The sequence below is a fragment of the Artemia sp. Qi Xiang Cuo genome, chromosome 8 (genome assembly GCF_049724085.1).
Source record: "Artemia sp. Qi Xiang Cuo chromosome 8, ASM4972408v1, whole genome shotgun sequence".
In the NCBI taxonomy this organism is placed as follows: Eukaryota; Metazoa; Arthropoda; class Branchiopoda; order Anostraca; family Artemiidae; genus Artemia; species Artemia sp. Qi Xiang Cuo.
Genome location: NC_142801.1, coordinates 45422709 through 45435824, shown reverse-complemented (window position 1 = coordinate 45435824; position 13116 = coordinate 45422709). Strand labels below are relative to the sequence as shown.

The following is a 13116-nucleotide window of genomic DNA, read 5'->3' as shown; positions in this document are numbered from 1 at the left end:
TTTTCAATTTCATGCGAGTCTGAAGGGTGAGAAAGTTCCACGGGGCTATTCAAGAAGAAACTAGCAAATCTTTTTGTTAGATTGGGTGTTTTTCGGTTTGTATGTACTTAAGGCAACACAAAAGCTAATAAGAAGCGGTCTTTATATGCGTATGAAAAATGCCCATTTAGTTCAGACAGTTTCGACAATTGCCGTTTTTATTTTTAGGTAAAAAACTAGCAAAGGGAATACTAAATACAACAAAGCGCAATCAACATAATGGCTGGAAATCAAATCATCAATACATAGCGAGAATCTTTACCGGGGAAGTGGGTATTTCCTTAGTTATCAATTTTTAGGAGGGCTACAATCAGCAGTTGAAATGCTTCTTGGATGTCGAGCTTTTCCCAAGCATAAAAGCTTGAAATCGTTTTGGAATCCATAGTTATACATGCCTTTATAATTGAAACGAACACATCCACATTTTATCAAGTTAGAAATTAAGACCCTGCGTCTCTGAAAAAAATCAACACCCTTAGATCTGCCTTCTTTATATACGAGGTATATAAATATAGGATATATAGGGTCAAAGGCATAACCTTGTGTGTCAATAAACAGAAGCGCACGCTAGTCTAGGTGTGCATTAACTCTTGTAATATTTATGGTTTTTTCAGATATACGCCCGGCACTAGATAGAAAGAAAGAGTGAGGGAGGGGGCAGGCAAGCCATCGCATTATTCGAACTTCTTACTTTTACCGTGAAATTGTCATTGCAGAACCCCTGGCAGTCGTCTTTGTAACGACACGACCATCTAACATTTGTGCTGATGTTAAAATACATTCTTTTATCTATTAAAAAAATAATGATGGTCAAGACGTAAGAAGGAAGAAAATTTAATAATTTAGATGTGTCTAATCGACCTTAGTAACACTACTAGACCGGTGGAAAGTCCACTAAGCAGTCCTTTAGCTTAACCAGAGCAGGGACGGATCCAAGATTTTTTTAGGCGGGGGGGGGCGCAAAATAGGTTGATCCGCTGAACTTGCGTTAGGAGTAAGTTTAATTAACACAAACTTGCGTTAATTATGTAAATTACACTACTTTAGACTACGTTAGGGGGCGCGTGCCCCCCCCCTTGGATCTACCACTGGACCAGAGTCAGTCTTTGGATAGTATTATATGCTCACTTTTTCAGCATGCGGTACTAGCTTAGAAGAAATACTGAAAATATTTCTTTTTTTATTCATCAATTAAAAACTATGTTCTTTGTCACTTCATGGAGAAGTGAAGGCATGGGAAACAGGGGCATACACACGGACGAGGGTGCATTAGTTTCCCAGAGTTTTTGGGCACTTCTCATTCAAATTCTGTTATTGAGCTCCCAAAAATTTCACCTACTAGCCTGATGGAGACAGCTTCTGAGGCACTAAGTGTTTCACACCTACGACATACAGTAGTGCTTCTTGCTTAATTGACACTACAAATAAACTGATTTTAGTAGAATTTAAAGCAAGATTTTTCAACATTAGATTAGTACGAAGAAACTGGTTTTTCTTAAAGAAAAAAAAGTATGGGTGAGGCGGCAAGGCTTTTTAAAGTGTGGCAGAAAAAGAAAGCAATTATACTGCTACTACTACTAACGATTCATTGCAGCACCAAACTACCTGAAGTCAACGCAGCTGCACATGCTCTTTCCCCACTCAAATCTGTTCAAAGCTTCACTTGTTACTCTGCCCCATGCAGCTCCGGCATCCCTTATATCCTTTCATGCCTCATCCCACTCCTTTCGGGAACGACCGACCTACTTTTCGTTTGACACCACAGGGACAACCGAAAAGCAGCATTTTAGCAATCTAAAACCTTCATTCATAAAACGGTACCTAGTTAGATTCACCTTTCCTTCATTATACCGCTAGAAGATAGGATCAAACAGAGTTTTTGGTAAAGCAGTATTGTTGAATTCACGGTCATTGAAAAAAGTGCGTAAAGCAACCCATAGACAATTCCTCTGGAAAAATATCTCGCATATCTTCCTCGAGATTTCAAAGCACCGACGTTTCAGAGCCATGTTTGACCACTGTTCTACTCCTGGCTTCTGTTATTCAAATCTTAGTTCGCTCATCGAAACTGTTTGTAAAAACGTAACAGTTAAGGTAAAAGGTAAAAACGAAAGTGCATTCTGTGCCATTAGAAGCATAAGAATACTGTCCAAGTTGCAACAGAAATTAATTATTTTCTAAAATCAATTGCCGGTACATATAAAAATTCTTGCTTATGGAAAATAAGAAGGGATTCAACACATGCTACTCGGATTTTTTTTTGGCAATTGGGATTTGAATCTTGTATTCTGGTTTAAATTGTTCTCAATTTGAAAAGGAGCTGAGAAAACAAAAGTCGCCTCTCATTCGAGTTAGCTCTTTAATCAATGCTGCTTTCAATACATATGCTTGCACACTTTGTAGAAGGAATTGTCACTGCACAGGCTGCAAAGTCAGGTGTAAATTTCTAACACGCTAGAAAAAAGAGGCCTAATAAAAACCTGCCTTTCCAAATGTGAGAAGCCACTGACGATCAAGACAAAGATTTAGATAAGACCAGGGGCGTAATTTCTTCAAAATTCTGGGTGGGGGGCAAAGTTAGAGCCAGTTTTCCCAAATCAAGTGAAAATGTTAGTAAAAAATAAAAAAATAAGCCGTTTGGTACCATAAAGGCAGTATTTAGTAATTTAAAAGTACTAGAAAGGTACTTTGTAGTACTATATAAAGTTAACTTTTAGTACTATAAAGGTAAATATGTACTAAAAAACTGATCTGTTTCTGTTGAGGCTTGAACTATGCAGGGTTACCTTAGTTTCGACGAAATTTTAGAGAAAGTAAATTTCAACTGGGGGCAAACTGGGGTCTGGGGGGGGCGAAGTCTGTGAGAAGCAGCTGCCCCCCTGCCCTATAGCAAATTATGCCCCTGGACAAGACCATCCCCCATCGTTCTATGAACAATACTTTGGTACGGTTATCGCAAGGGTAGAAATAAGAAAAGGCAAACGAAGCCCTTCTGGAGGTTCTAAGACCTTTTTTAATTCGTTTGAGTTACAGGTCAAACACGAAATTTATATCATTATATCGGAGAAAGATGGTTTGAAGAATGAAGCACTTGTTTTGCCAAATTCATCAATGAGCCACGTTGCAAATCGCTTTCGTTTGACAAAACTAGCAAGAACTTGATGAAATCTCAATTTGTACGCTGTTAGAGAGGAAAACGTTGATGGGGATTCAAAAAATATTTTTTCTAGAAATGTACGAAGAAAACCCTTGGAATTAAAAATCTGACTCATTCACTTGCAATAAACTTAATTCTAGGCAGTAATTCAGATGTGTTAAGCGTTTTCGTTATCTCATACAAATCATGTTTCGTTCACAGCTTTAATTTCAGTAAAACTCACATATTCAAAATTAGTGAAAAATTGAAATCTTATCCGTTATATATTTCCCCAGATTCCAAAATCTCATTTTACTAGGTATCGACGAAAGGAAGCACCATAAACTAAATTAAATGCTTCAGAAATATTTTAATGTTAGTTTTGGGGAAACATATCGAGGAAAAATAAACCTTGCAAACCCCCCAATCAATGTATTATTCTATGTGCAATATTGGCGACGAACAAAAAAAAATAATCAAATATTATACTCAGGTGTTCAATCATAGATAAAGAGATTTATTCTTGCATACTCAGATACATGCAGGATGGAATCCCAAAGAGCCAACTAAATTACCTTGGCAATTACTTTGTACACTCTTAACTTAAACTTGAGGGGTTATGCACTCTACATACACCGAATACAAGAAAGCAGGAAGGAACAACCAGAGCCAGGAATGTGAAGCCCAATGGAGGCTTGGGCACATGAAAGACAGTAAGGGGACGAAATTTGAAGCCCGTGGGGTACTTTATCAAAAATACACTTCACATCAACAAGTTCGCAACCCCTAGGTGAGATTACCTACTAAGGAAGATGAAAGTTTCTTATGATTTATAGGTGGGTGAGACACTGCATTAGTGTTTTAACTGACTTTGAACGGACCAGGCTGTCCACTATACGCTGTGCTTATTACTTGTATTTATTTGGGAGTAATTGGACATGACTGCTCCATTATAAAGAAAAATTACTTTTGGTATAATTTTGAGCACGGCAGTTCCTCTAAGTTAATCAGAATTTACTTCTAACGGTTGAAACGGATGGGTATATGACGAAGGTGTATATCTCCAAAGGGGGAGGACATTTTTTTTTTGGCAAAATGAAAAAAGCTTTGAGAAAAAAGCAGAACTTAAGTGCACACAGTGGATAATTGAGGAAAGGACAGCTCTCTCATATACAGAACTATCAATGGTTGTTTCAAGTTATAACGGCACTCGATACAACCTGGGAAAATTTTTCAAATAAATATTCGATTTGTATTTTATGTTCAGAGTCAATCTAAATATGTGGCACTCCCGCCTTAGACCTTCACTCTTTACACCAAAGTTGAATTTTTACACAGCGATGCTTCGAGAATAAGGGCTCATAAGCATTTGCTCTACAAAATAAAATGGGATTTTCCTTAATATGAGGAAGGCTGTCGCCCCAATCAAACTCCAGCTTTTCACAAGAAGATTCAACTTTTGATCACAAATCTTTGATGTTAATTAAATAAAAAAAAAACAAGTTTTTTTAACTGAAAGTAAGGAACGACTTTAAAACTTAAAACGAACAGAAATTATTCCGTATATGAAAGGGGGTGTTGCCGACTCAACGCCTCGCTCTTTACGCTAAAGTTTTTTATTGTTAAAAAAATAGAGTTGTGAGAAAGTCAAACTTAAGCGTAAAGAGCGAGGCGTTGAGGAGGCGACAGCCCTTTCATATACGGAATAATTTCTGTTCATTTTAGGTTTTAACGTCGTTCCTTGCTTTCGGTTAAAAAAAAAACTTGTTTCTTTATTTAATTTTTGAACTTTTTTGAATTAATGTAGGTTTTGATTTTGGCTCACCGTACATGAATAATTGAAACAAAATTTGTATATTAATTTTACTTTTATTTGGTTCAATGGCTTTCTCGAAACTTGTTTAATTTTATTTACGAACGTTTTTATTAGTAATAAATATACGTAACTTACGAATTAACTTACGTAACTAAATTCTATATCCATATATTTTAATACGTATATTAGGGGGTTCGGGGGTTCTATATTTTTTAGGTGGTCTTTCTCCCTTTTTTCGAAAAACAGCCAAATTTTCTCAGGCGCGTAACTTTTGATGGATAGGACTAAAATATATTTGAAATCAGCATTAAAATCTGATTCTTTTGATGTATCTATTGGTATCAAAATCCCGTTTCGGTTACCTTTGAGCCGGGTCGCTCCTTACTTACAGTTCGTTACCACGAACTGTTTGATAAACTTTGAGTGCTTCCCATTCGAAACAACTGTTTCTGCAACAAGAAGACGCCCATATCACACCCTTAGTTAAGGATATTTATTGAAATGTAGGGAGGTAGAGGTCTAAGCCCCTCCCCCATTTTTATCTGAATGACTTACCATGGAAATTTGAAAATGTTGCCCAAAATTGTGCTCTTATAGCAGTATTCCTGCCCCATAGATGAAGATCCACTGCCCCCCCCCCCTTTGCTATAGGTGGTGTGCAACCATGCACTTGCCCGGTGCAGTTGAATCGCAATGTGATTCAATCTGAAGACAATGGGAAACATGGCATCAGATTCAGTTGGGAAGATGAAACGGTACAATCCCATTACATGGGCCTCTCGGCTTAATCACTTTAGACTAGGTAATGATAAAACCCGTTTTTCACGTCTTAACTGTTATAGAGCAGGCAATGATATCAAGGTTTTCATTGCGTATACGATATTAAACTGTGTTTTTTTTTTGGAGTTTAGATGGGGAAAAAGGTACCTAGGTTAGGTTAGGTTACGTATTTAATAAATGCAATGCTTTACCCCCTCACCCCCCCCCCCCCAATTTGCAAATATATAGCCCAAATTTGTTTATAAACTATTATATATTCATCCTATTTTATTTTATTTCATTAGCATCAACCAAACCTGACTTTTTAGAGAGGCCCATGTAATGGGATTGTACCGATGAAACTCCGAAACTTGCACTGTCCAGACCATTTTAGTCGCTTAAAAAAGTTAGGTTTATTTGAGGTTGTGAGAGTTAACTTATTTGAGGTTGTGAGAGTTTAGGGTGTGAGAATAGGTCTGGTGTGATAATGAAAAGTGGGGCATATGTCGTCATTCTGATCGAAAATGAGTTATGTATTTGTCGTGGGTAAACGCAGCACGAGGAATTGATTGATGCAGCAAGAATTGTCCTATCTCGTACTGTTACGATGAAAATTAGACATATGTCACAAAGTGGGGTATGTTTCTTTTTTTTATCAGGTCTTGATACAATTCAGAATGACAAAAAAGGATTAACTGATGGAGCTATAACATGGGCTCAGGCATTTCTCTCCTTTCTTTGTCAAGGACAAAGGAGACATACGCAATGAAATCAAATAATTTTGAATTTGCTCGGAATATTTCAATTTAATTTATACCACTGAAAAGAGCATACGAGGCTGGTTTACAATATGTTCCCTTTATCTACATTAACTAAAAAAAAAACAGTTTTATTTAACTGAGAGTAAGGAGCAACATTAAAACTTTTAATGTCGCTCCTTACTTTCAGTTAAAAAAACTTGATTTTTTTATTTAATTTCTCAACATTTTTGAATTAATGCAGCCTTGATTTTGGCTCACCGTACATGAATAATTAAAACAAAATTCGCACATTAATTTTCCTTTTTTTTTGGCTAAATAGCTTTCTCGAAATTTTGTTCTGACGTAACTTACGAATTAAATTACGTAATGAATTTCTATATTCGTATATTTTTGTTACGTATATTAGGGTGTTTACCCCCTAGTCAATACCTCGCTCTTTACGCTAAAGTTCGAATTTTGTTCGAATCATAAACCCCTGGATCAAAAAGGCCGGTTAATTAGAATAGATAGCTCTTTTGAAAGAGCTAAAAAAAATTAGCGTAAAGAGCGAGGTACTGACTAGGGGGAGAAACCCCTCATATACGTAATCATTTCTGTTCGTTTTAAGTTTTAATGTTGCTCCTTACTTTCAGTTGAAAAAAAACTTGTTTTTTTTATCTAATTTCTGATCGTTTTTTAAATAATGCTGGGAAATCCGGCGCCCCTTCATAGTAATGTACCTTCTCCCAAGGAAACATCCTCCATGGAAAGATTCTCCCCCTGAAAAAAAAATTCAGGGGAATCTTTCACCCTGAAAGATTCTCCCCGGTAACCCTTACTCCGACCCCCCCCCCCCACCAGAAAAAATTCCTCCTGAAAACGCCTGTATACATCCAAATAACCAATACTATATGTAAACAATGGGCAAAGTTTATAACTTGCAGCCCTTCCCCCGGGAACTGTGGGGGATTAAGTCATCCTCAAAGACATATCAATTAGATTTTTGACTATTCTGAAAAAAATGGCTATCTCAAAATTTTGATTGGGTGACTTTGGGAAAAAAATGAGCGTGGGGAGGGGCCAAGTTGCCCTCCAATTTTTTTAGTCATTTAAAAAGGGCTCTAGAACTTTTAATTTCCGTTCGAATGAGCCCTCTTACGATATTCTAGGATTACTAGATCGATACGATCACCCCTGGGGAAATAAAAAAAAACAAAACAAAAAAAAATACAAATAAACACGCATCCGTGATCTTTGTTCTGGCAAAAAATACAAAATTTCCACATTTTTAAAGATAGGAGCTTGAAACTTCTATAATAGGGTTCTATGATACGCTGAATCTGATGGTGTGATTTTCATTAAAGTTCTATGACTTTTAGGGGTTGTTTCACCCTTTTTCAAAAATAAGGCAAATTTTCTCAGGCGCGTAACTTTTGATGGGTTAGACTAAAATTGATAAAACTTATATATTTAAAATCAGCATAAAAATGTCATTCTTTTGATGTATCTATTGGTATCAAAATTCTGTTTTTTTAGTTTAGGTTACTATTGAGCCGGGCCGCTTCTTACTTACAGTTCGTTACCACGAACTGTTTGGATTAGCCTGATCCTTCAGAATGAAGTTTGGTAATGTGATGTTTGGTAATGACTGAGTTGCTAGCTTTACTTACATAGGCGGCATTATTAATAAAAATGGTGTATGTAGTGAAAGTTTAAAACCTAGGATAGCCATGGCGTAAGGGGATTTAATGACCTAGGGTAATAGGTTATCAAAAATCATGCTAATTGCTGATCCATCTGGCAAGGGCGGATCCAGGATTTTTTTTTTTTTTTGGGGGGGGGGGGTTTACTAATTTTTGACTTTTTCGTGGGGGGAGGGGGTTTACTAATTTTTGACTCAGTTTTCGACTAATTTTACTGATTTTTACCTAGGTTTTACTAATTTTCGACTTATTTTCGACTCGGTCAAAACTTTCGGGAGGGGGGGGGTTCAAACCGGGTAACCCCCCCCCCCCTGGATACGGCCGTGCCCTCTGGGGGTAAAGGAAAAGCAAGACGTCCTCAAACGCTGTCCAAAGAGGCCGTAAGAAAGGATCTAAAGGAAACATAAATTTCATTGGAAGGAGTAAAGAATTAAGTTTGGAATGTAGAAAGAGCTTCCGTAGCTGTGGTGGCTTCAGACGGCTTGGTACTGCGGTAAACTGTTAGACATTCTATATCTTTTCCTTCCTTTTTTTATGAGCATTTGAACTTCAAATTTCGTTAAATGAAGCCCCACTCAATATGTTACGATGACTTGTTTGATATAATCACCAAAATATAATAGCCCCTGGAAAGAGAAACATAAATACTTATCCCTAACCAGGCTCTTTTGAGGAAAATACGAGTATGTAACTTAGTATTTTCGCAGATAGGGGCTTGAAACCTGCATTCTTCAGATGCAAAACACCTTGTTCATTGTGTAATTTTCAGCTTGATCACACGCCTTTTGAGGATATTTTCTCGCTTTTTCTAAAATCTAATTTTCTTTGGCTAATAGCCTTTTATGTGTGAACTTAAAATTAATCGATTTAAAATGTTTATAATCAGCATGAAAGTTGGATTTGTTTTGACATCGGTATTGATATAAAAATCCCCTTCCTTAAAATTTCGGTTTCATTGACAGGGTCAGGTTTACTTATTATTGGTACTTACGTGTTATCCCGACAACACTCAAAAAGGGAAGTTAGGTAAACTATAATGAAATATACCCAAATATGATGAAAATATAATACTTTAGTAACAGAATTAAGGAAACTAAAACAGAGAATTGTTGAAAGCAGGCTGCCCACAACGCATTATATTAAATACCTTACCAAACCAGCTCTATATATTAAAGGTACTTCTGCATTATATTTCACCCACCGCTATAGACTGTACAAAGAAACCAGACAGATGGTGATTTCTTGTTGGGTTTACAATATTTAAACAATTGTTTTTTGGGGTTTAGGGGGGGGGGGAGGTACGGTACTTTTCCATTATGCGGGCCTCTCTAAAAATTCAAGTTTGGTTAATGCTAATGAAATAAAATAAAATAGGATGAATATATAATAGTTTATAAACAAATTTGGGCTATATGTTTGCACATTATTATGGGCTATATGATTCCAAATATTATAATCATTTTTGTCGGAAATGAATTTTCGGGAAAGTACCAAAGGTACCTAGGTTAGGTCAGGTTACGTATTTAATATATGCTATGCTTTACCCCCCCCCCCCTAATATGGAAATATGTAGCCAAAATTTGTTTATAAACTATTATATATTCATCCTATTTTATTTTATTTCATTAGCATTAACAAAATCAAATAACTCACCAAATAGCTCCTCCTTTGTGCAAAGTTGTGTTGGGGAAGCACCAGCTTCTAGCTGAGCGCTAGAGGCTGGTTCCACTCGTCTATGCCTCGATACTCCAAAATTGGAAGATACTTCCCGTCTACTAAATATCCCCATTTGGCTATTATTTCCAGCATCAGATATTATCCTTTTTTCATTAACTGTCACTGAAATTTCTTTCACTCTCGGAGGTATATATTCACCAATTTGGTTACAGCGTTCAGACAAACTAGAGAGCCTGTGTGAACTTTCAACTATCGGACAAGTTTCACGATTTTCTTCTTCGTCTTTCAAACAGTGTTTCTCATTGTCACTAACATTATCCTCATACACCAACACAGAATTTCTCCATACCCGCTTCAAACTCTGAATTGTATCGTGTTCTGTCGCGGTACTATGATCATAGCTGAAAGTTTTAGCCATCCTAGCTACGCTGGTGGACGAAGGACGAAATGGGAGGCGCATAGCATCCCAAATGGAGTGCCTGACCCTTGACTCGTTTAATTGTTCGCCAAATAAGTGAATGCCTATTTTTAATAAGTAATGAAACTTGGCGAAAATTATGGCTGGATAATTCAAACTTGAAGATTGGCAATGCTGGATTTGTAAGGCTTTAAAGATATAATCAAAATCTAAAATGATCAAACTGTTTCCTTGATGTTGTTTATAGACTAGTATTTTCTTCAATTTGCTGTTTAGAGACCTTAATTCAGTATAATCAAAAATAAGGCCAGTCAATGTTGTTGAAGTGGGTAACTTAAGTTGAACATTGTGGTTATTTTGAAAAATTGAAGCTATGTCCCTTTTTCGGGGTATGAGAATTGAACTGAAATTCGTTTCCGGATTTCCAACATTCCACCACAAAATTTTAGAGTCTTTAGACCTTGCAACATCACCTTTGACACAAGAAACTCTATCATCTTTATAAAAACTGAAAGTTGCCCCATCTTTGAAAACATCACAAAATTGTAACTGACTAAAACATCTCCATTCTTTTATAAGATCTGATAGATTACAGACATTAACGAAATTTGCAAGGAATAATTGTTTCTTAGTTGGACTCTGGGTCCGAATTCTCTCCAAATTTTGGCATTGGGTGAAATTGCTCATTCGGAGACATAGTTTGTATTTTAATGTCAGAGAATTGCGCTCTCTACAGGTGTCACCTTCAGAGATAAGCTCTTTCCCAAAGACATGGTTGACTGGTGCTGATGAACGTATAAAAAAACCAGGAAAGTCATTGACAATATTTGTTCTTGAATCGGACTGATTTGTGGTTAAATTTGGGAATTCATTAAAATCCATGAAAGGTTTTGGACTGATTAATCGAATGTATTCTCGATCTGATTGAGTACATAACTGCGGCTTAAATGTTCGGGTTTCGCAGTTATCTAGACTTCGATATGATAGAAAATCTTGCGTGTCCGAAGAGCTCCCTTCTAAATTGAGTATGTCAATATTTTTTGGAGTGGTAACATAGCTTTCACCTTCATAAGCTGTAAAATCTAAATGTTTACAGAAAGAAGGAGATGAATAAGTTTTAGATTCAAGAAAATGTTCTGAAGGCGAAATATATACTGCAGAAGATGGCAAAACAGACTCTTCTTCGTTGTTTTCTGAACCATCAGTAGCACCACCTTTTTCATCGAGATTCTTGCAAGAGTTAAAACCAGAATAATGGGAATCAGCTTCGTTATGGGGGGTTTTAAATTTGGATCTCAAAGAAAATTGATTAAAAGTATTTTGGGGTTTTGGAGTAATCTTGGAAGGAGTGAAAGCAGTCCTAGCTGTACACGTGGAGTTTTTAATTTGTTCTCTCAACGGAGTTTTTGAACTCTTACAAGAATCTAATGCAGCTTTATTTGGTTTCAAAAACGCTTTATTGACATATGCAGTTATCTTCTGAAACGCACCTTTTCTGGGTTCATTTGGCGCCTTTTGAAAATGAGGCTTCAATTCAGCACTTAAGCCTTTGCCAAATGCTGCCTTCCCACGAGTATCATTCTCTCGGTGAGGTGAAAAAGGTCTCAAATGTGCAGACCGATATCTAGGACTTAAATTTGTATTAGCTTCCAATCTGCACTCATTTCGATCTAAAACGGGGAAAGAATAACGTCTACTGGTAGACTTAGAGGGGCTATTGTTGAGAATTGGCTGACTTCGCCTTTGAACACTTGTTTTCCTCGGGGGAGAAATAGCATCACTGGGTGTCAAGGTTTTTCCTCTAGACCTCTCTGGAAGACTAGCAAGATTCGCCTGCCTAAAAAGATGAAGAAAAATTCGCTTGAGCTAATGTTTTCACAAAAGGTCAGAAATGAGAACATTGTAAAAACATAATTCGCCCAGGCAGTATCTTTAAACGACAATTAAAAAAGCTTGGCCATAAAAAGTCTCTTATATCACTTTCCATTATTAAGAAGCCATTAAAACTTAAATGCTTCAAAGTGGCCAAGTTGAAACTTCACTCTTCTTAGTTTTAAATTTAAACATTCGTTCGTAATCACCTATGGCTCTTACGGCCATTTCAAACCCTGACCTTATTTCTTTTGACACATAGTTGAATACCGAAGAGTGATCTGAAATTTCCAATTTTCAAAATCTCGATGAAAAGATTATTACTTGCCACAAAAATCTAAACGGTGAATATTTAATTTCTTTTCATGAAAAAGGTTTAAAAAGTGTTCCAATGATAGGCCCTATATTATTAAACCCATTAAGACACTAATTAGAAATAAAATAAAGATATTCAGGAATGTTAAATTAAATGTCAACTACAAAGAAAATCGAAAAAAAATTATTTGTTAGTCTGCTCGACCCTACTACAAACATAAGGTTGGAGAATTACCTAAAAAAAAAAAAAAAAAAAAAATTAGCATTCAGAGGTTAAAAAGGTGCATGGCAGGAGACTTAACCAGCTTAAATTCAACCTACTGGAACCCCCTGAAATTACCGCCAATGACCTTAAAAGGCTCCCTGCTTCTATCGTCCAAAGCCTTCCAGTATTATCTCATCAATTACCAACTAATGATCTTCCCCGTTCTTAACCCTTCATTTCTCCTCTGGAGATCGACAGAAGAATTGGGAAACTGAGAAAAAAAGTGCCTGTTCTCTAAATTTGTCTGTGTTTCTTGTTAGTGCCTTCAGTGGTTCTCTTTAATGCCCTTGTCTGTCCTTTTCAATGAGATTACCGAGCCTGGGCAATTTGCACAAATATAGAAGCAGGGTTTCATAACCTGTTAAAAAAGAAAGAT

General features: G+C 36.6%; 1 protein-coding gene across 2 annotated transcripts in view; it reads right to left on the bottom strand.

Annotated features, from left to right (window-relative positions):
* Positions 1-13116, bottom strand: part of capu (formin protein cappuccino) — a 380358-nt gene that overhangs the window by 204761 nt on the left and 162481 nt on the right. For both annotated transcript variants that reach the window (XM_089093489.1, XM_089093490.1), the window contains one exon: positions 9847-12125. In XM_089093489.1, the coding sequence (XP_088949615.1) occupies positions 9847-12125 (2279 nt within the window). The remainder of the gene's footprint in view (positions 1-9846; positions 12126-13116) is intronic.